The sequence below is a fragment of the Euphorbia lathyris genome, chromosome 7 (assembly GCF_963576675.1).
Source record: "Euphorbia lathyris chromosome 7, ddEupLath1.1, whole genome shotgun sequence".
NCBI classification, from domain to species: Eukaryota; Viridiplantae; Streptophyta; class Magnoliopsida; order Malpighiales; family Euphorbiaceae; genus Euphorbia; species Euphorbia lathyris.
The window spans coordinates 62,811,636-62,832,428 of NC_088916.1; the positions used below are offsets into that span (position 1 = coordinate 62,811,636).

Below are 20,793 nucleotides of genomic sequence, written 5' to 3' on the forward strand. Positions count from 1 at the left end.
TTTAGGAATGATTCTTATACTTCAATAATATATCTTGGGTAATTTAAGAAACTAAAATTACTTTTGTTTTTGGTGCATCCTTCCATCTCATCTTGGGCAGTATGAAAGATTAGTGTGGACTTTGCTAAACTAGATATGAGTTATATATTTTTAATTCTAATTGGTTGACTTAATTATATATATGAGTTAAATATTCTATATTAACTAGATATGAGTTATATATTTTTATGATTTATCCATAGATTAAGCCCTAAGACAGGAAGCCGTGTTTCTCTCTGCCTTCTCTTTTTTAAGGTGCCTTAATTAAAAGTGACAGCTTTAATTTAAAAAAAAAAAAAAAAAGTCTTGTTAAAAAAAATTATCGGATTGGAAAACCCGAAAAAGAAAAAAAAAGTGCTAATAATGAATCTCTAGCATTAATAAAATCATTGGTAGGTAATCTGTAAATTCCACTGTAAACTCTAATCGAGATCTGTGGTTTGCCCTGACTTTGAAAGTGGGTAGATATACCCTTACCTAAACTTTTTCTTACAAAATAAAATAAAATCAGGCGTATGTAAATGTTAAAAAAATATCTAAAGGAATAAATTTAGGTTGAATTGGTTAGAGTTTACCGAAAATATATATTTATACTACTAATAGTTTAAAAAAAAAATGTAATCTAGTTTTATTCTAATTCGGGCTAGGCTATGCTTACTTTGTTTTTGACAAAGTAAATCTTATTTTTTTTCTACCATCATTGGATGAACTTATTTTGCTAAAGTCCACCATCATCCAATAATGAAAAAAACAAAGTAAGCTTTACTTTGTAAAAAATAAAGAAACCATAGAAGGCACCTTCTAATTCTATTTTAAGTAAATTCTAAATAAAAATATAAAGCTACATGATAAGTATATAGTATAATAATAATAGTGAAACTCTAATAAGACTGATAGGATATGTACTAACAACCTTTATCAAACAGAACCTTTATGAAACAGATATCGAAGGACACAATCGTAGATGATCCCAGAGTAATAGGAAACGAGTGCTTGATAGAAGCTTGGTTAAAATATCTGCAACCTGATCATCAGTCGGAGTAAAACGAACAGATAAGAAACCATTAACAATATGTTCACGAACAAAATGGTAGTCCAGCTCAATGTGTTTCTTACGAGCATGAAAGACAAAATTTACCATGAGATAAATAGCATCAACATTGTCACACCATAGCTGAATATGACGCGGAATTGGAAATCGTAGTTCTTGTAGAAGAGATTGAATCTAAAGAAGTTCCGATGTGACATTAGCAACTGCTTTGTATTCACTCTCAGTGGAAGATCGAACAAATGTGGGTTGCTTCCAAGTATGCTAGGAGATGAGGCTATTGTCAAGAAAAACACAGAAGGCATATGTGATCGATGGTCATCCGGACAACCATCATAGTCACTTTCAGAATAACAATGAATAACACGAATCGGTTGAGAGGAGAAAGAAATGTCAAGAATGTGAGAGCCATTAATATAGTGAATAAAACGGTTGACCCCTTTCCAATGCTCATCTATTGGACAGTGCAAGAATTGACACCGTTTATTTACTGAAAATGCAATGTTTGAACGAGTCAACATGAGGCACTGTAGTGCACCAACTATACTGCGGTACTCGTCCCTAGATGCTAGCATCGTACCATGCTCTCTAGATAAGTTGAGTGTTGTGGCATAGGAGTAGAGCATGATTTGCAATCAGCTATCTTAATCTCTGTAATGATGTCACTCGCATATTTGACCTAAGACAGATGAATTCCTCGCTTGGTGTAGACGATCTCAAGTCCAAGAAAATAGAAAGCTCACCCAAGAATGTAAATATGAAATTCTAATTCAATGGCCTAAATGGTATGATAAATGAGGACCAGACTCGTACTTGTGACAAAGATATCATCAACACAACAGAGAATGTAGAGTTTATCCGTAAGTGAATAACGAGTAAATAAGGAGGGACAACTGGAAATTCCCAAGATGCAGAGGAATTGTTTTAAACGTTAAGGAATAAAATAACTTAGGACTCATTTGATATTCTATATGCTCTAGTAATAAATCTAACTTCTCTTTTTTGTAATTTCCGAAATGTAAGGGAAAATTTTCATTTCTACTACAGCTTATAAAAATAAATACAGTAAGGGTCTGTTTGGTTCAGCTATTAGCTAATAGCTGTTGTGGTTACTGTTAGCTGTTTGCAGTTGCAGTAAGCTGTTAGCTGTTTGCAGTTGCAGTAAGCTGTTAGCTGTTATTGTTAGCTGTTTGTTATTAGTTGTTTACTTACTAGTATTTGGTAAAACTACATTGAATTGTTGTTGTTCGGATTTAAAATGTCTAAAAATGACATGTTTTAAATTAATCAACGATGAAATTATAACAAGTAGCTAATACAATAGCCAAAGGAGCCAATTTGTTTCAGTCACTTTCCGATGAAAATGTCCAGTTTCTGAAGAAAGAGATATTACATTCAGAAGGGGTACAGCAATTGGTTTCTGCAGATATGAAGGAGCTGCTAATTATTGCTGCAGCTGACAAAAGGTCGCTGCTCATTAGAATTTGTTTATTACTTTTCAATTTGTAGCATATTTGGCTTCAACATAACTTTCCTTATTTTCTATGATCTTTTAGGGAGGAATTTGATGTTTTTGCTGGAGAAGTGATTCGGTTTGGAGATCATTGTAAAGACCCACAGTGGCACAACCTGGATCGATATTTTTCAAAGTAAGGTAGAAGTTTTATGGTTTATATTTCTTATCCTTATTTCGCTCGCTAACATCAAAATGATGTGTTTTGGCTTGCTTGTAATACTCCAGATTAGATTCAGAATATTCCAATGATAAACAACCTAGAGCGGAGACAGAAATGACAGTGAAAGAGCTAACTAACCTGGCCCAGCATACTTCGGTAAGTTCATTTTCATATCTACTCAAAAGCTAGTATTGGTATCAATGTTTTCCGCTGTATTTTGTGTTTAAAAGAATCACGCCACATAGATAACTAATGTCTTTGCAGGGTTATATTTGAAGCTTTTACCTTCGATGGGTTTGCTGCATTCTTCTTTGAGAAAAATCCTTTCTTCATGTTTCTTGATTTTTTATTATCCAATTCTAAAAAATTGTTGCGCGTTCATCACAGTCACTAAACTTTCTTTTGTGCCTATAAAATAACTCAAACTTTGCAATTTGTTTCAATAAAGTCGCTTTGACTGATATCCATCAAAGTGACTTTACTGATACTTGGGAAAATGCCACATGTCCACCACATCTCACTTCTTTTTACAAGTGATTTGGTAGCTCGTCAATAAAATTGCGGTCTTCTTAATCTTTCCGGTGTAAATTTTGATGAAAATGGATCGAAGTGAATTTATTGAAATAAATTACAAAGTTGAGTTATTTATCAGACACAAAATGAAGTTTATTGACCATGGTAAAGCTGTGCCCAAATTTCATTGACCAAGAGTGTTTTAACCCATCGTGCTGTGAGCTTCAAAGACATCTTGCAGTACATTTATTCTGCAGATGAAGAATGTTGGACAATATTTTGCTTCTTGAGAAGTTCTAACTTAATTTGTTTGCAGCTATAATAATTTCGGTTCTTCTTCTTGTGCAGGAGTTATATCACGAATTGCATGCTTTGGACAGATTTGAACAAGATTATCAGCAAAAGCTTGAAGAAGTAGAGTCCTTGCACCTACCGAAAAAAGGTTAGGCATGGAGAATTTCTCTCTCTTGCTATGATCTTTTAGGCGTGCTTGAGTGTGATAGGTTTTATGTTTGCAATCGATTAGCTATATCTGATGTGATTTTATGATCTATTCTATTGGTATAATTAGCCCTTTTCTTTGTAATTGTAGGAGAGAGTCTCACGATTTTACTAAGTGAGCTAAAACAACAAAGAAAGCTTGTAAGGAGCTTGAAAAAGAAATCTCTATGGTCTAAGAATTTGGAGGAGGTACATGATTGTAGTCCGTTCCTTGCAGGAGTGCATTTGTCATTTCATTTTCATCCATTTTCTGGAATTCGTTTACGTTACTTGCAATACTCTCTTTATTACTTTTGCTTAATTTCCTTCCATGCCACGGAGAAAAAGCTTCTGTAAAGAAGATGGAAGTCGAAATTGAATAACTAATGATGTAAAATGGAATGTATTTCAAATCATGGAGAAATAAAGAATAAACTGTAAGTGGGTATTATAACTTCGGCTTATACTCTGCAGGTCACGGAGAAGCTTGTTGATATTGTAACCTACTTACACCAAGCTATCTTGGATGCCTTTGGACACAATGGTACGATTTCATTTTCTCGTGAAAACATCAGAAGATGACGAATTTATGAGCGTGGAAACTCTATGAATTTAATTGATAACTTCAGCATTTTCGTGCAATGAATATGAATTTTGTTATCTTCCATCCTGATATTTTTGGCTTCTGCACCATAAGGACATAAAACAGTTGCGGATAAGATGTTCTTCAAATGATAAAATTCTTTGAATTTTTGACAAATTGTAGGTGTTAGATTGGCTAAAGAGGAGCACGGTAAGAATGGGCAAAGGTTAGGTGTAGCTGGTCTTGCACTGCATTATGCTAATGTCATCAACCAGATTGACAACATTGTAAGTTCGCTGTTGCTTCTGTTTCCTTTTCAGCCAGAACGGTTTTTCCATAGGGTTCTTACAAGCCCAAATTTTTCTGTTATTAGGCATCTCGTCCCACCTCCTTGCCTCCGAATACAAGAGACAATTTATATCATGGGTTACCAACTGTTGTTAAGACAACTCTTCGTTCCCGAATACAGATGCTTGAGAATAAGGAAGAGGTATGTTTCGGTCTATCCCTTTTTCATTGAACTGGATGAAAAATGTTTCTTCTTCGACGCGAAGCATGTTCATGGATTGAATAGATTTTTGTACTGTGCCTGTTTGCAGCTTACGGTAGCTCAAGTGAAAGCGGAAATCGAAAAGACTCTCCACTGGCTGGTACCTGTTGCCACCAATACGAACAAGTAGGTTTATCGATGCTTTTGTTCGATTTTTCTTTATCTCATTGCTCAAGTCAAGTGAAGGTGTGCTTCACAGCCTGAATTTTTTTCTTTCTTAACGTTCTTTCAATTGTCTGCAGAGCACATCAAGGTTTCGGGTGGGTCGGAGAATGGGCTAATACCGGGTTAGTTCACATCTCTCTCTCTTTTTCTCTTGCTTAATGATGCATTATATGCATCATACTAAGAATGAATCTTGATGGCATTTCTTCTTCATGATAGAAGCGAATTCGGCAAGAACACAACGACACAGAACAACCTGATCCGCCTGCAGACACTATACCATGCTGATAAACAGAAGGCTGATATGTACATTCTGGAACTCGTGACATTACTTCATCGCTTGATAGACTTAGTACGGCATAGAGATCATGGCTTGAAAACAGCGCCTTTCCGTTCACCAACTCGTAAGGGACTGGTTTTCCATACCAAGATGCAGAAACTTTTATCACTCAACCGCGGTACTACAACGTACAGCATTCAACTATCTCGAGACGACAAAGATTTGTTACAGAAGGTGTGCCGGAGGAGATTGGTTCCGGGAATAAGCAAGAGTCAGGAATTTTCCAAGAGAAGAGACAAAGTGAAGACATTGAGCCGGAGCACAGGAAGCTCTCCGGCTAGGGAGATTGGTTCAAGAAAATACTTGGAACACCCAAATATTTTGGATATTATGGATGGCTTGGATTCTATGTAAGAGTTATGTTTCTTCACAATTTATTAATTGCTTTCCTTCTAAATATTATTATTCATGTATATTCATTCGTTAAATTCCTATTTTGTAGTATATAACTCAATTTATGTCATATTCTGAATTATACCATCAATATAATGATATACAGATTATTGTTTTATCAATCTCAAAAAATTTACTTTATCCTAAGATCAACACGAAAAATTTGCTTGGCTTAAAGCACTATTAGACCCGTGATTTATCCAAAATGTTATCTTGATCTATTATTTGGTAACATTTGTATTCCGATTTATCCAAAATGTTATGTCTTTTCTCTTGACTTATTATTTAATAATATTTTACCTCTTGACTTGGCAAAATTAGAAAAATCTCAAAACAAAATTAATGCTAAAAATTAGACCTTAAATTAGAATATCCCCATCTTTCATTACAAGTGGGTAGAATTATAAATGAGCCGAGCTAATCATGAGTAGTTCAGCTCAATCTTGTTCTACTTGATTTATAAACGTATCAATTCAAAAGCTCATAAGCAGATCTGACAAGTCGAGTCGAGCTATAGCTCAGCTCGATTTCAACCCTATAAGTGATAAGTGACAAGGTTTAATATTTTGCTTTTAAGGGAAAGTATATTTTAAAGATAGATCAAACCCTAACCCCAATTTTTAAAGGTAATTTAAACCCTGAACAGTTGTTCCTATTTTAAAACAACACGGTACCTTTCTCCGTGTAGGGATCCTCTAGAGTTAAAAAGCCTCTAGAGTTAGAGTTGGTGGAGTTGTAATCTCAACCATTAATTGCAAAATTAATGAATGAAATTTAATTAATAAATTTTAATATTTAATTAGTCATTTATTGATCAATCAAATCTCATCCATTAATTTTACAATTAATGGTTGAAATGATTACAACTCCACCAAGTCTAGAGGTTTACAATTAATGGTTGAAATGATTACAACTCCACCAAATCTAGAGGTTCCCTAGACCTTTCTCACTAATTCATAAGGGAGAAAAAAAACACAACACAATTTATAAAACAAAAGAAAGTTTCAGCTATAATAAAAGGCTTGCTGGAAGATGCGGCAAGCAATTTATGCCTATGAAAGAAACAAAAATTAAACTATAGTTTTTGGGATCAGATGGTTAAAAAGAGGGTGCCCAGTTTGTCGTAACTGGCAAGGGCGGACACCCATCTCGCATAGCTTTAGCGAGCATTGACCACTCATCACATCCCGTTTACTGCCAAGAAGGATAATTTCTAGCGCCTTGTTTTCACTATTTTATAGTGAGCACGTCGACCCGCTCTCTTGCTTTTTGTCGATGTGGGATAGGTGAAAACGCTGACACAACACAAATTTATTACGCAACCGCCTCAGCTTTGCTTTGCTCAATAACTGTTTATGGACTGGGCCGGGTTTGGGTTGGGCTTGGGCAAGATAATCAGATATTTTGCTAAATTATTTTATCTAAGTTCAGCTTATTCTACATTATATTTGCATCCGATTCAGGTCCATCTGAGTTATTATAAGAATTTCAAGTCGATACAACTAATATATATTTATATTAAAAAGTTAATTAAAATTAAACTATATTACCAAAAAAATTAAAATTAAACTATAAATATATATAATAAAAAATAAATAAATTAAAAAATTAGTTAATATCAATAAAATTCAACAAAAACAATTTTATATAACCAAACAATATGGCTTAATACATCATTTGCCCCCTGAATTTGTCCAAAAAGCTTGATTGCCCTCCTGAACTTTTAAAGTGTCTCGATAGTCCTCTAAACTTGCATAAAATGTTCAGTTAGCCCCCTAAACTTGCACAAAATGTAATCAATTGATCACTCGGTTGCAGAAAAGTAAGTTAAATGTGAAAGATGTATTGCACGAGTCGTATAAAAAGTAAAACGACCGAAATCGGGCTATACGATTCTTAGATTAGAGAAGACAAGTTGTATAATTGAACAAGCAATAACTTCCTTTTTAATATATTTTTGAATTATGTAATAACATTCTAAGATGCGTGGAATACATCTTCCGCATTTAACTTACTTTTTGCAACCGAGTGATCAATTGATTACATTTTACGCAAGTTCAGGAGGCTAACTGAATATTTTATGCAAGTTTAAGAGGCTATTGAGATACTTTGAAAGTTTAGGGGATCAATCAAGTTTTTTGAACAAATTCAAGAAGCAAATAATGTATTAAGCCAAACAAATGTAACAAATATGTATATAATATTTATATAATATAAAGTCTGACTGAGCAGAGTTGGACTCAAATTTTGAGATAAATCCAAACTCAACTATTTTGTGTGCGGATTGAACAGATTTAGACAAAATAAATAAATATACATGTTGAAACTCAATCTATACTAGATCGAACCGACTGAACGAGCCATCGAACTCATGAATATGTTTACTTTGCTCCATAAGATAAATAATTTATCAATATGCTTGAAAATAACACAAGAATTTCGGGCCATGAAAAAATCATTTTGGATTCATTTGTCCAAAGTGCAAATCTGATATGATGGAAAGGAGAACTTCTACATTGAAGTAATACAACTCAATCAATTAAGAAAGAGATGCATACCACCTAAGGAGATTGATTGATGTTAAAAAAAATTAAATAACATTCTCATCCTATATAATTTATGGGTACTTGTATTCATTTAAATATATCAATTAAATAATAAATAGATAAATAAATTATAAATTTAATAAAATATACATAAATTTAATATTTCACAAATCAAATGCTTAAAGTTTTAAATAATAGAATATAAAATTCAATAACAAATACAAATCATCAATTATTTGATATGAGATTCTTCATCTATTCCTTTATTTTTTAGTATGCATTAATTAATATGTTAAGAGAGTAAAAAATATAAATTAACAAATTATAGCGGGTACCCGAGGTGTTACCGTATTATGTTTGTATCCATCATGAGTAATTTTTTAAAATCTTATCCCCATTTAAAATTCTTTTATATATGATTCCATAGAAGAATACAAACTTTTTTGGTCTAAACCACATGTATCCTCATTGAGATAATCCTGTTCGGGACTTAGTCACAGTTAAGGTTCCTCACCCCTTCCTACGGATGTATTTAGTGGAAATCAAATTTGAGATCTTTTTCCACAAACTCAGCATGCGGTGCCAACTAAACTACAACCTGTATGTCTAGAAGAAAACAAATTGGTGTGATAACTTTTATATTCATTTGTAATTAGTATAAATAAACCATAAACACAACGTAACAAGCTAAATTGATATTTTTAAATAGAATTAAAATATAAATTGTCTTTGTGTGTTCCTTCAGGGTATTGGAGGACACGAAGTCCATTTTCATCTTTTTGCTCAAATGCGGAAATTGTTCTACCTTCATGCGTTACAAATCAGTACTATAAGAAAGGAAAATCAATCTAATTCTCGGTTAGATCTTAAACTATCAAAACCATCAATCAGGTCGCTGAACTAAGTAAAAATCATCATATGAATTCTCATCCTATCTTAAAATAAAAAACTGTGACTATTTGATATAGACTATAATAATCTCTGTATTGGTTCAAAATGAGTTTAGAGAAGAGGGTCTGAAATTGTTCAACCGAATAATTTTCGATGAAGCCTCAATTGATGATTGTTGTTTACAATGAGAACTCAATTGATGATTTTGATAGTTTAAATTTCTAATTGATTTTAAAACCATAGTTTAGGGAGCCAAATGAGTACTATGCCGTTACTAATTGAAGGTGATAGGAGGTGGATAATAGGCGACGATGTCTCCTCCTATCGGGTTTTTAGGTAAAAAAGCTCAGTCCAAGCCCAGTCCAGCTCACTATTAATTTAGACGGGCTCGGGCTGAAAAATCAAAGGAAAATTACACAAAAATTCATCTTTTAAGAACTATTTATAACTATGTCAAGTTATAAATTTAGATTATGTCAAACTAGTAAAATCAATACTTTAATATATTTTAAGGATTAGAGTTTATTAATTAAAAGTCTAGAATATATTTTCTAGAGTTTATGATTTATGAATTTGAGTTTAGAATTTTTAAATTATGATGTAAAATAATAATATATAGAGAATAATGACATATTAAGAATTAAGTTTAGTGATATGATTTAGTTGTAATTTTGTACTTAATTATGATATTCATGTATTTGACCCAAAAATCAAATTCCAAGCCCAACCCATATAAGCCCACCTAAATATATATATATATATAATTATTAATTATAAAAAATAAATATTATACTTAAAAATGAATATTTAATATTTATTAATCAATATTAATAGGCTGACCGGTCCGGGCTAGACCGGCCCGTGTTGTTTTTATTAATTCCAAACCCGTCCAAAAAATAGGTGGGTTTTAATAGGTTTGGGTCGGACTGGACCTATGAACAATTTTTATTATCCTAACCCGGTCTAAGGGACACGGGCCTGGATGGACCGAGCGGGTACCTGGACCATAGACAGGTGTACCTCCTATACATGGTACAACTAAATTGTTTAATGCAGTAGGTACCTGATCTACCTTATCCAAACTATTATAATCTGATCTGAACTAGTATATGGTTGGCATTTATTGCTTTAACTTACGTTCATCTACTCAATTAAATGGTTACATAAACTTTTCCGCCCATTCAATTACATATATTGAAATTAAAGAAATCTATTATCATTCACATTATAATTTTCCTTTATCTATGTACTACTATAAAGTTTATATATATGTACACTGAGCCGAGTAGGAGGAGAGAGTATCATATCTATCCCGTACAGATAGGGATGGCAACGGGTAGGGTACCCGCGGGTAGTGCCAATCCCAAATCCTTACCCTTTTATTTTTTAACTACCCGTACCCTTTCCATTACCCTAACGGGTATATATTTTGCATCCCATACCATTCTCATTTAATTCACGGGTACCCACGGGTACACTTACCCGTTAAGAATCAATAAATAAAATAAAAAATATTACAAATTTAACAAAGTATAAACTTAATAAATCATCGATTTAAAAATTGAACAAATTGAACCTTAATCAATAAAAATAAAATAGTTTAGTGGTATCACTTAATGGTTAAAGAACAAAAGGATAGTATTCAAATCTCACATCTAAAACACAATAATATTTTTTTAATATATAAAAATTTATGACGGGTAACGGGTACCGGGTACCCTGGGGGTCTTCCCATACCCGTCCCATTACCCTCACGGGTAATGGTTTTGATCCCATACCCGTCCCGTACCCTTTTATACAGGGTACGGATAGTCCCATTAGGGTCGGATAGTGTCGGGTAGTGCCGAGTACCCGCGGGTAGAGTACCCGTTGCCATCCCTACGTACAGAGCCTCAAATTTAAGGGAGCCTAATTTATTATTATTACACAAAACTAATTAAATTATTATTGTTATTTATTATGTGAAAAATTAAGTGAATGTTAACTTATCTGGAAAATTAACTATCTAAAAATTCTAAGAAGTCCAATTTATTAATAAAATATCTAAATTAAATTGTTTTTATTATATTTATTATATTAAAATTCAAGTTGAAGTATTTTAGTGTTTCATTTTGTAGAAACATTATTGTTATATGAACGCATTTATGATTCAATATTTTCATTTAGCATATGGTTCTAAAAATGTTTAAGACAGCTTAATCATATATAAATTTAGAAATCACTAATATAGGTACTTCAATATTTATGAGTATTTTGTAGAGAGATTTAATGAAATTTTCCGAGGACCCGCGAGTCCTCAAACCCTCTCCCACCCCTCTAAATTGGTCCCTTCATATAGATGATTGACTAAACTCATCAACAACATCTAATGAGGGGACTACCTCATATAGAGAGGATTAGTTCAACATCTTAATAGTCATCCATCTATTTCAACACTCAATTTCTTTGAAATTGTTTGGTCTGTCTCTATATTGAATGGACTCTTGAGATGCTTTCAATAAATTAATTTCATACAACCACATTACAGATTGCTATTAGATAAAGAAGAAGAAGAAATATTAGCTTGGTTGAGTTGTTGATTATAATTGTTTCTCTTAGATATTATCCGTTTTAACTCAAATTAATTCAATCTATTGCTTTTAATAGTTTTAAAATGTGTTTACATGCGATTGTAAATTTCTCTCTATTTTTAATGTGAGATTCAGTTTACTTCTATCTTATTATTAATATCCTTTAGGAACGCTTCTTACACAAGTCTCCTATCTCGGCATCACCAACTTCAGACCGCGTCGTTATAGACTACGCCCACAAACTTCTGCCTGGTTCATCCCTATAACAATTATAACTTTTGAATTGTTCAATTCATAGTTTAGGACATATATATATATATATATATATATATATATAGGACACACACGTAAATTGGGACACTTAGCAGTGTTGGATTCGGTTTGTAAAGTTCCTAATTAAAACAAACTCTATTTCCCTAAATAGTTACAAATTCTTGAGACATAAGGAACTATTGTGGCGGAAACTCCTTATCGATCCCCCTCAAGTTATACAGGGTGTGGATGAACTGTTAGTTTGTCTCGTAGTAATTGAAAATGACTCATGTGAAACGACTTGGTAAGGACATCTGCTATTTCATCAGTCGTGGAAGCAACAGGAGCCTTTGGATGTACCTTATCACATACAAAATAAAAATCAATTTCCAAATATTTGTTGTGATAATGGAAGACGAGGTTAATAGTTAATAATTAAATAAATTGTACTCATGTTATCACACCATAAAGTAGAGCGGATTAATAAAAAAAAAACCACTTTCACCTATAAGCATTTGTATCCATCCAATTTCAGATGTAGTTGAAGTAATGGAACAATTCCGTGGAAGAATATGACACAATATGTTGCTTTTGAGAAGACAAAGAGATCATACATCTGGCAAGAACACAACATAACAATGTAGCTGACCAATCGTACCCCTATATTACCACGACTTAAGCTTTGCAATCGAGCCTTTAAATTTTGAATCTGAGAGCGAGAGCGTATGCTTGAGTTAATTTTATACAAGCCTCAAGTGTCGTGGTAGCATCAACAATCTATGGAAGAAGAGCTTCCATAACTGATGTAAGAAGCCAACTAGAACTTGTTGATCCCGCTATTCCTAGAAATCATATAATGAATTCGGGGTTTTATCAACAAGAAGCTTAGGTGGCGACAATTGATTTTGATCAAAAGGATGAGAGTTACGACAATCCCAAAGAAACGATGTCAATTGAGCTTTAAACAATAATAGATAAAAGTTACAAAAACGAGAATTAAAGAAGTCGGAAGGATATGAAAAGTTAAGATAGTCAATAGATGAATGAAAAACAAATAATAATTGTAAAATAATAATATTATTAGGCTCGAGTTTCATAATCCCATCATTTATGTGATTAATAACTAATCTAATATTTTAGTAGTGTATTACTATATTAATCTAGCAAAGACTCGAGTTCATTATTTAATCAATTTCAGTAGCTGTTATATTAAATATATACTAGTTAAAATGAGACGTGCATGCATAGAGTTAGAATATAAAATAATAGTATAATTTTCTTCATTCTATATAAAACCATTAATTAGTTTATATTCTTTTGCTATTACTATTTTAATTGCATATATATAATTCTTTATCCTAATGACCTTTTTTGTTAGTATTTCTTAGCACGTCTTTCAATTTTTTTTTTTTTTTTTGCTAATATTTTAGGAATGATTCTTATACTTCAATAATATATCTTGGGTAATTTAAGAAACTAAAATTACTTTTGTTTTTGGTGCATCCTTCCATCTCATCTTGGGCAGTATGAAAGATTAGTGTGGACTTTGCTAAACTAGATATGAGTTATATATTTTTAATTCTAATTGGTTGACTTAATTATATATATGAGTTAAATATTCTATATTAACTAGATATGAGTTATATATTTTTATGATTTATCCATAGATTAAGCCCTAAGACAGGAAGCCGTGTTTCTCTCTGCCTTCTCTTTTTTAAGGTGCCTTAATTAAAAGTGACAGCTTTAATTTAAAAAAAAAAAAAAAAAGTCTTGTTAAAAAAAATTATCGGATTGGAAAACCCGAAAAAGAAAAAAAAAGTGCTAATAATGAATCTCTAGCATTAATAAAATCATTGGTAGGTAATCTGTAAATTCCACTGTAAACTCTAATCGAGATCTGTGGTTTGCCCTGACTTTGAAAGTGGGTAGATATACCCTTACCTAAACTTTTTCTTACAAAATAAAATAAAATCAGGCGTATGTAAATGTTAAAAAAATATCTAAAGGAATAAATTTAGGTTGAATTGGTTAGAGTTTACCGAAAATATATATTTATACTACTAATAGTTTAAAAAAAAAATGTAATCTAGTTTTATTCTAATTCGGGCTAGGCTATGCTTACTTTGTTTTTGACAAAGTAAATCTTATTTTTTTTCTACCATCATTGGATGAACTTATTTTGCTAAAGTCCACCATCATCCAATAATGAAAAAAACAAAGTAAGCTTTACTTTGTAAAAAATAAAGAAACCATAGAAGGCACCTTCTAATTCTATTTTAAGTAAATTCTAAATAAAAATATAAAGCTACATGATAAGTATATAGTATAATAATAATAGTGAAACTCTAATAAGACTGATAGGATATGTACTAACAACCTTTATCAAACAGAACCTTTATGAAACAGATATCGAAGGACACAATCGTAGATGATCCCAGAGTAATAGGAAACGAGTGCTTGATAGAAGCTTGGTTAAAATATCTGCAACCTGATCATCAGTCGGAGTAAAACGAACAGATAAGAAACCATTAACAATATGTTCACGAACAAAATGGTAGTCCAGCTCAATGTGTTTCTTACGAGCATGAAAGACAAAATTTACCATGAGATAAATAGCATCAACATTGTCACACCATAGCTGAATATGACGCGGAATTGGAAATCGTAGTTCTTGTAGAAGAGATTGAATCTAAAGAAGTTCCGATGTGACATTAGCAACTGCTTTGTATTCACTCTCAGTGGAAGATCGAACAAATGTGGGTTGCTTCCAAGTATGCTAGGAGATGAGGCTATTGTCAAGAAAAACACAGAAGGCATATGTGATCGATGGTCATCCGGACAACCATCATAGTCACTTTCAGAATAACAATGAATAACACGAATCGGTTGAGAGGAGAAAGAAATGTCAAGAATGTGAGAGCCATTAATATAGTGAATAAAACGGTTGACCCCTTTCCAATGCTCATCTATTGGACAGTGCAAGAATTGACACCGTTTATTTACTGAAAATGCAATGTTTGAACGAGTCAACATGAGGCACTGTAGTGCACCAACTATACTGCGGTACTCGTCCCTAGATGCTAGCATCGTACCATGCTCTCTAGATAAGTTGAGTGTTGTGGCATAGGAGTAGAGCATGATTTGCAATCAGCTATCTTAATCTCTGTAATGATGTCACTCGCATATTTGACCTAAGACAGATGAATTCCTCGCTTGGTGTAGACGATCTCAAGTCCAAGAAAATAGAAAGCTCACCCAAGAATGTAAATATGAAATTCTAATTCAATGGCCTAAATGGTATGATAAATGAGGACCAGACTCGTACTTGTGACAAAGATATCATCAACACAACAGAGAATGTAGAGTTTATCCGTAAGTGAATAACGAGTAAATAAGGAGGGACAACTGGAAATTCCCAAGATGCAGAGGAATTGTTTTAAACGTTAAGGAATAAAATAACTTAGGACTCATTTGATATTCTATATGCTCTAGTAATAAATCTAACTTCTCTTTTTTGTAATTTCCGAAATGTAAGGGAAAATTTTCATTTCTACTACAGCTTATAAAAATAAATACAGTAAGGGTCTGTTTGGTTCAGCTATTAGCTAATAGCTGTTGTGGTTACTGTTAGCTGTTTGCAGTTGCAGTAAGCTGTTAGCTGTTTGCAGTTGCAGTAAGCTGTTAGCTGTTATTGTTAGCTGTTTGTTATTAGTTGTTTACTTACTAGTATTTGGTAAAACTACATTGAATTGTTGTTGTTCGGATTTAAAATGTCTAAAAATGACATGTTTTAAATTAATCAACGATGAAATTATAACAAGTAGCTAATACAATAGCCAAAGGAGCCAATTTGTTTCAGTCACTTTCCGATGAAAATGTCCAGTTTCTGAAGAAAGAGATATTACATTCAGAAGGGGTACAGCAATTGGTTTCTGCAGATATGAAGGAGCTGCTAATTATTGCTGCAGCTGACAAAAGGTCGCTGCTCATTAGAATTTGTTTATTACTTTTCAATTTGTAGCATATTTGGCTTCAACATAACTTTCCTTATTTTCTATGATCTTTTAGGGAGGAATTTGATGTTTTTGCTGGAGAAGTGATTCGGTTTGGAGATCATTGTAAAGACCCACAGTGGCACAACCTGGATCGATATTTTTCAAAGTAAGGTAGAAGTTTTATGGTTTATATTTCTTATCCTTATTTCGCTCGCTAACATCAAAATGATGTGTTTTGGCTTGCTTGTAATACTCCAGATTAGATTCAGAATATTCCAATGATAAACAACCTAGAGCGGAGACAGAAATGACAGTGAAAGAGCTAACTAACCTGGCCCAGCATACTTCGGTAAGTTCATTTTCATATCTACTCAAAAGCTAGTATTGGTATCAATGTTTTCCGCTGTATTTTGTGTTTAAAAGAATCACGCCACATAGATAACTAATGTCTTTGCAGGGTTATATTTGAAGCTTTTACCTTCGATGGGTTTGCTGCATTCTTCTTTGAGAAAAATCCTTTCTTCATGTTTCTTGATTTTTTATTATCCAATTCTAAAAAATTGTTGCGCGTTCATCACAGTCACTAAACTTTCTTTTGTGCCTATAAAATAACTCAAACTTTGCAATTTGTTTCAATAAAGTCGCTTTGACTGATATCCATCAAAGTGACTTTACTGATACTTGGGAAAATGCCACATGTCCACCACATCTCACTTCTTTTTACAAGTGATTTGGTAGCTCGTCAATAAAATTGCGGTCTTCTTAATCTTTCCGGTGTAAATTTTGATGAAAATGGATCGAAGTGAATTTATTGAAATAAATTACAAAGTTGAGTTATTTATCAGACACAAAATGAAGTTTATTGACCATGGTAAAGCTGTGCCCAAATTTCATTGACCAAGAGTGTTTTAACCCATCGTGCTGTGAGCTTCAAAGACATCTTGCAGTACATTTATTCTGCAGATGAAGAATGTTGGACAATATTTTGCTTCTTGAGAAGTTCTAACTTAATTTGTTTGCAGCTATAATAATTTCGGTTCTTCTTCTTGTGCAGGAGTTATATCACGAATTGCATGCTTTGGACAGATTTGAACAAGATTATCAGCAAAAGCTTGAAGAAGTAGAGTCCTTGCACCTACCGAAAAAAGGTTAGGCATGGAGAATTTCTCTCTCTTGCTATGATCTTTTAGGCGTGCTTGAGTGTGATAGGTTTTATGTTTGCAATCGATTAGCTATATCTGATGTGATTTTATGATCTATTCTATTGGTATAATTAGCCCTTTTCTTTGTAATTGTAGGAGAGAGTCTCACGATTTTACTAAGTGAGCTAAAACAACAAAGAAAGCTTGTAAGGAGCTTGAAAAAGAAATCTCTATGGTCTAAGAATTTGGAGGAGGTACATGATTGTAGTCCGTTCCTTGCAGGAGTGCATTTGTCATTTCATTTTCATCCATTTTCTGGAATTCGTTTACGTTACTTGCAATACTCTCTTTATTACTTTTGCTTAATTTCCTTCCATGCCACGGAGAAAAAGCTTCTGTAAAGAAGATGGAAGTCGAAATTGAATAACTAATGATGTAAAATGGAATGTATTTCAAATCATGGAGAAATAAAGAATAAACTGTAAGTGGGTATTATAACTTCGGCTTATACTCTGCAGGTCACGGAGAAGCTTGTTGATATTGTAACCTACTTACACCAAGCTATCTTGGATGCCTTTGGACACAATGGTACGATTTCATTTTCTCGTGAAAACATCAGAAGATGACGAATTTATGAGCGTGGAAACTCTATGAATTTAATTGATAACTTCAGCATTTTCGTGCAATGAATATGAATTTTGTTATCTTCCATCCTGATATTTTTGGCTTCTGCACCATAAGGACATAAAACAGTTGCGGATAAGATGTTCTTCAAATGATAAAATTCTTTGAATTTTTGACAAATTGTAGGTGTTAGATTGGCTAAAGAGGAGCACGGTAAGAATGGGCAAAGGTTAGGTGTAGCTGGTCTTGCACTGCATTATGCTAATGTCATCAACCAGATTGACAACATTGTAAGTTCGCTGTTGCTTCTGTTTCCTTTTCAGCCAGAACGGTTTTTCCATAGGGTTCTTACAAGCCCAAATTTTTCTGTTATTAGGCATCTCGTCCCACCTCCTTGCCTCCGAATACAAGAGACAATTTATATCATGGGTTACCAACTGTTGTTAAGACAACTCTTCGTTCCCGAATACAGATGCTTGAGAATAAGGAAGAGGTATGTTTCGGTCTATCCCTTTTTCATTGAACTGGATGAAAAATGTTTCTTCTTCGACGCGAAGCATGTTCATGGATTGAATAGATTTTTGTACTGTGCCTGTTTGCAGCTTACGGTAGCTCAAGTGAAAGCGGAAATCGAAAAGACTCTCCACTGGCTGGTACCTGTTGCCACCAATACGAACAAGTAGGTTTATCGATGCTTTTGTTCGATTTTTCTTTATCTCATTGCTCAAGTCAAGTGAAGGTGTGCTTCACAGCCTGAATTTTTTTCTTTCTTAACGTTCTTTCAATTGTCTGCAGAGCACATCAAGGTTTCGGGTGGGTCGGAGAATGGGCTAATACCGGGTTAGTTCACATCTCTCTCTCTTTTTCTCTTGCTTAATGATGCATTATATGCATCATACTAAGAATGAATCTTGATGGCATTTCTTCTTCATGATAGAAGCGAATTCGGCAAGAACACAACGACACAGAACAACCTGATCCGCCTGCAGACACTATACCATGCTGATAAACAGAAGGCTGATATGTACATTCTGGAACTCGTGACATTACTTCATCGCTTGATAGACTTAGTACGGCATAGAGATCATGGCTTGAAAACAGCGCCTTTCCGTTCACCAACTCGTAAGGGACTGGTTTTCCATACCAAGATGCAGAAACTTTTATCACTCAACCGCGGTACTACAACGTACAGCATTCAACTATCTCGAGACGACAAAGATTTGTTACAGAAGGTGTGCCGGAGGAGATTGGTTCCGGGAATAAGCAAGAGTCAGGAATTTTCCAAGAGAAGAGACAAAGTGAAGACATTGAGCCGGAGCACAGGAAGCTCTCCGGCTAGGGAGATTGGTTCAAGAAAATACTTGGAACACCCAAATATTTTGGATATTATGGATGGCTTGGATTCTATGTAAGAGTTATGTTTCTTCACAATTTATTAATTGCTTTCCTTCTAAATATTATTATTCATGTATATTCATTCGTTAAATTCCTATTTTGTAGTATATAACTCAATTTATGTCATATTCTGAATTATACCATCAATATAATGATATACAGATTATTGTTTTATCAATCTCAAAAAATTTACTTTATCCTAAGATCAACACGAAAAATTTGCTTGGCTTAAAGCACTATTAGACCCGTGATTTATCCAAAATGTTATCTTGATCTATTATTTGGTAACATTTGTATTCCGATTTATCCAAAATGTTATGTCTTTTCTCTTGACTTATTATTTAATAATATTTTACCTCTTGACTTGGCAAAATTAGAAAAATCTCAAAACAAAATTAATGCTAAAAATTAGACCTTAAATTAGAATATCCCCATCTTTCATTACAAGTGGGTAGAATTATAAATGAGCCGAGCTAATCATGAGTAGTTCAGCTCAATCTTGTTCTACTTGATTTATAAACGTATCAATTCAAAAGCTCATAAGCAGATCTGACAAGTCGAGTCGAGCTATAGCTCAGCTCGATTTCAACCCTATAAGTGATAAGTGACAAGGTTTAATATTTTGCTTTTAAGGGAAAGTATATTTTAAAGATAGATCAAACCCTAACCCCAATTTTTAAAGGTAATTTAAACCCTGAACAGTTGTTCCTATTTTAAAACAACACGGTACCTTTCTCCGTGTAGGGATCCTCTAGAGTTAAAAAGCCTCTAGAGTTAGAGTTGGTGGAGTTGTAATCTCAACCATTAATTGCAAAATTAATGAATGAAATTTAATTAATAAATTTTAATATTTAATTAGTCATTTATTGATCAATCAAATCTCATCCATTAATTTTACAATTAATGGTTGAAATGATTACAACTCCACCAAGTCTAGAGGTTTACAATTAATGGTTGAAATGATTACAACTCCACCAAATCTAGAGGTTCCCTAGACCTTTCTCACTAATTCATAAGGGAGAAAAAAAACACAACACAATTTATAAAACAAAAGAAAGTTTCAGCTATAATAAAAGGCTTGCTGGAAGATGCGGCAAGCAATTTATGCCTATGAAAGAAACAAAAATTAAACTATAGTTTTTGGGATCAGATGGTTAAAAAGAGGGTGCCCAGTTTGTCGTAACTGGCAAGGGCGGACACCCATCTCGCATAGCTTTAGCGAGCATTGACCACTCATCACATCCCGTTTACTGCCAAGAAGGATAATTTCTAGCGCCTTGTTTTCACTATTTTATAGTGAGCACGTCGACCCGCTCTCTTGCTTTTTGTCGATGTGGGATAGGTGAAAACGCTGACACAACACAAATTTATTACGCAACCGCCTCAGCTTTGCTTTGCTCAATAACTGTTTATGGACTGGGCCGGGTTTGGGTTGGGCTTGGGCAAGATAATCAGATATTTTGCTAAATTATTTTATCTAAGTTCAGCTTATTCTACATTATATTTGCATCCGATTCAGGTCCATCTGAGTTATTATAAGAATTTCAAGTCGATACAACTAATATATATTTATATTAAAAAGTTAATTAAA

General features: G+C 33.4%; 2 protein-coding genes and 2 non-coding genes across 4 annotated transcripts; 2 read left to right on the forward strand and 2 right to left on the reverse strand.

Moving 5' to 3' along the window:
* Positions 1-2,400: 2,400 nt before the first annotated feature.
* On the forward strand, positions 2,401-5,903 carry LOC136201229 (protein PSK SIMULATOR 2-like). Its single transcript, XM_065991848.1, has 11 exons — positions 2,401-2,553; positions 2,644-2,736; positions 2,829-2,919; positions 3,625-3,718; positions 3,869-3,966; positions 4,231-4,300; positions 4,523-4,626; positions 4,713-4,829; positions 4,939-5,015; positions 5,132-5,176; positions 5,274-5,903. The coding sequence occupies exons 1-11, from the start codon at positions 2,516-2,518 to the stop codon at positions 5,746-5,748; spliced, it is 1,302 nt and encodes a 433-aa protein (XP_065847920.1). The 5' UTR covers positions 2,401-2,515; the 3' UTR covers positions 5,749-5,903.
* Positions 5,904-6,873: 970 nt separating this feature from the next.
* On the reverse strand, positions 6,874-6,976 carry LOC136201799 (small nucleolar RNA Z279/snoR105/snoR108). The gene has a single exon (XR_010674138.1). It is a non-coding gene; the product is annotated as a small nucleolar RNA Z279/snoR105/snoR108 (small nucleolar RNA).
* An 8,895-nt stretch (positions 6,977-15,871) lies between these two features.
* Positions 15,872-19,374, forward strand: LOC136201271 (protein PSK SIMULATOR 2-like). The gene is made up of 11 exons (XM_065991896.1): positions 15,872-16,024; positions 16,115-16,207; positions 16,300-16,390; positions 17,096-17,189; positions 17,340-17,437; positions 17,702-17,771; positions 17,994-18,097; positions 18,184-18,300; positions 18,410-18,486; positions 18,603-18,647; positions 18,745-19,374. Exons 1-11 carry the CDS (start codon positions 15,987-15,989, stop codon positions 19,217-19,219), a joined length of 1,302 nt encoding a protein of 433 aa, XP_065847968.1. The 5' UTR covers positions 15,872-15,986; the 3' UTR covers positions 19,220-19,374.
* A 970-nt stretch (positions 19,375-20,344) lies between these two features.
* Positions 20,345-20,447, reverse strand: LOC136201800 (small nucleolar RNA Z279/snoR105/snoR108). The gene has a single exon (XR_010674139.1). It is a non-coding gene; the product is annotated as a small nucleolar RNA Z279/snoR105/snoR108 (small nucleolar RNA).
* Between the last annotated feature and the right edge of the window lie 346 nt (positions 20,448-20,793).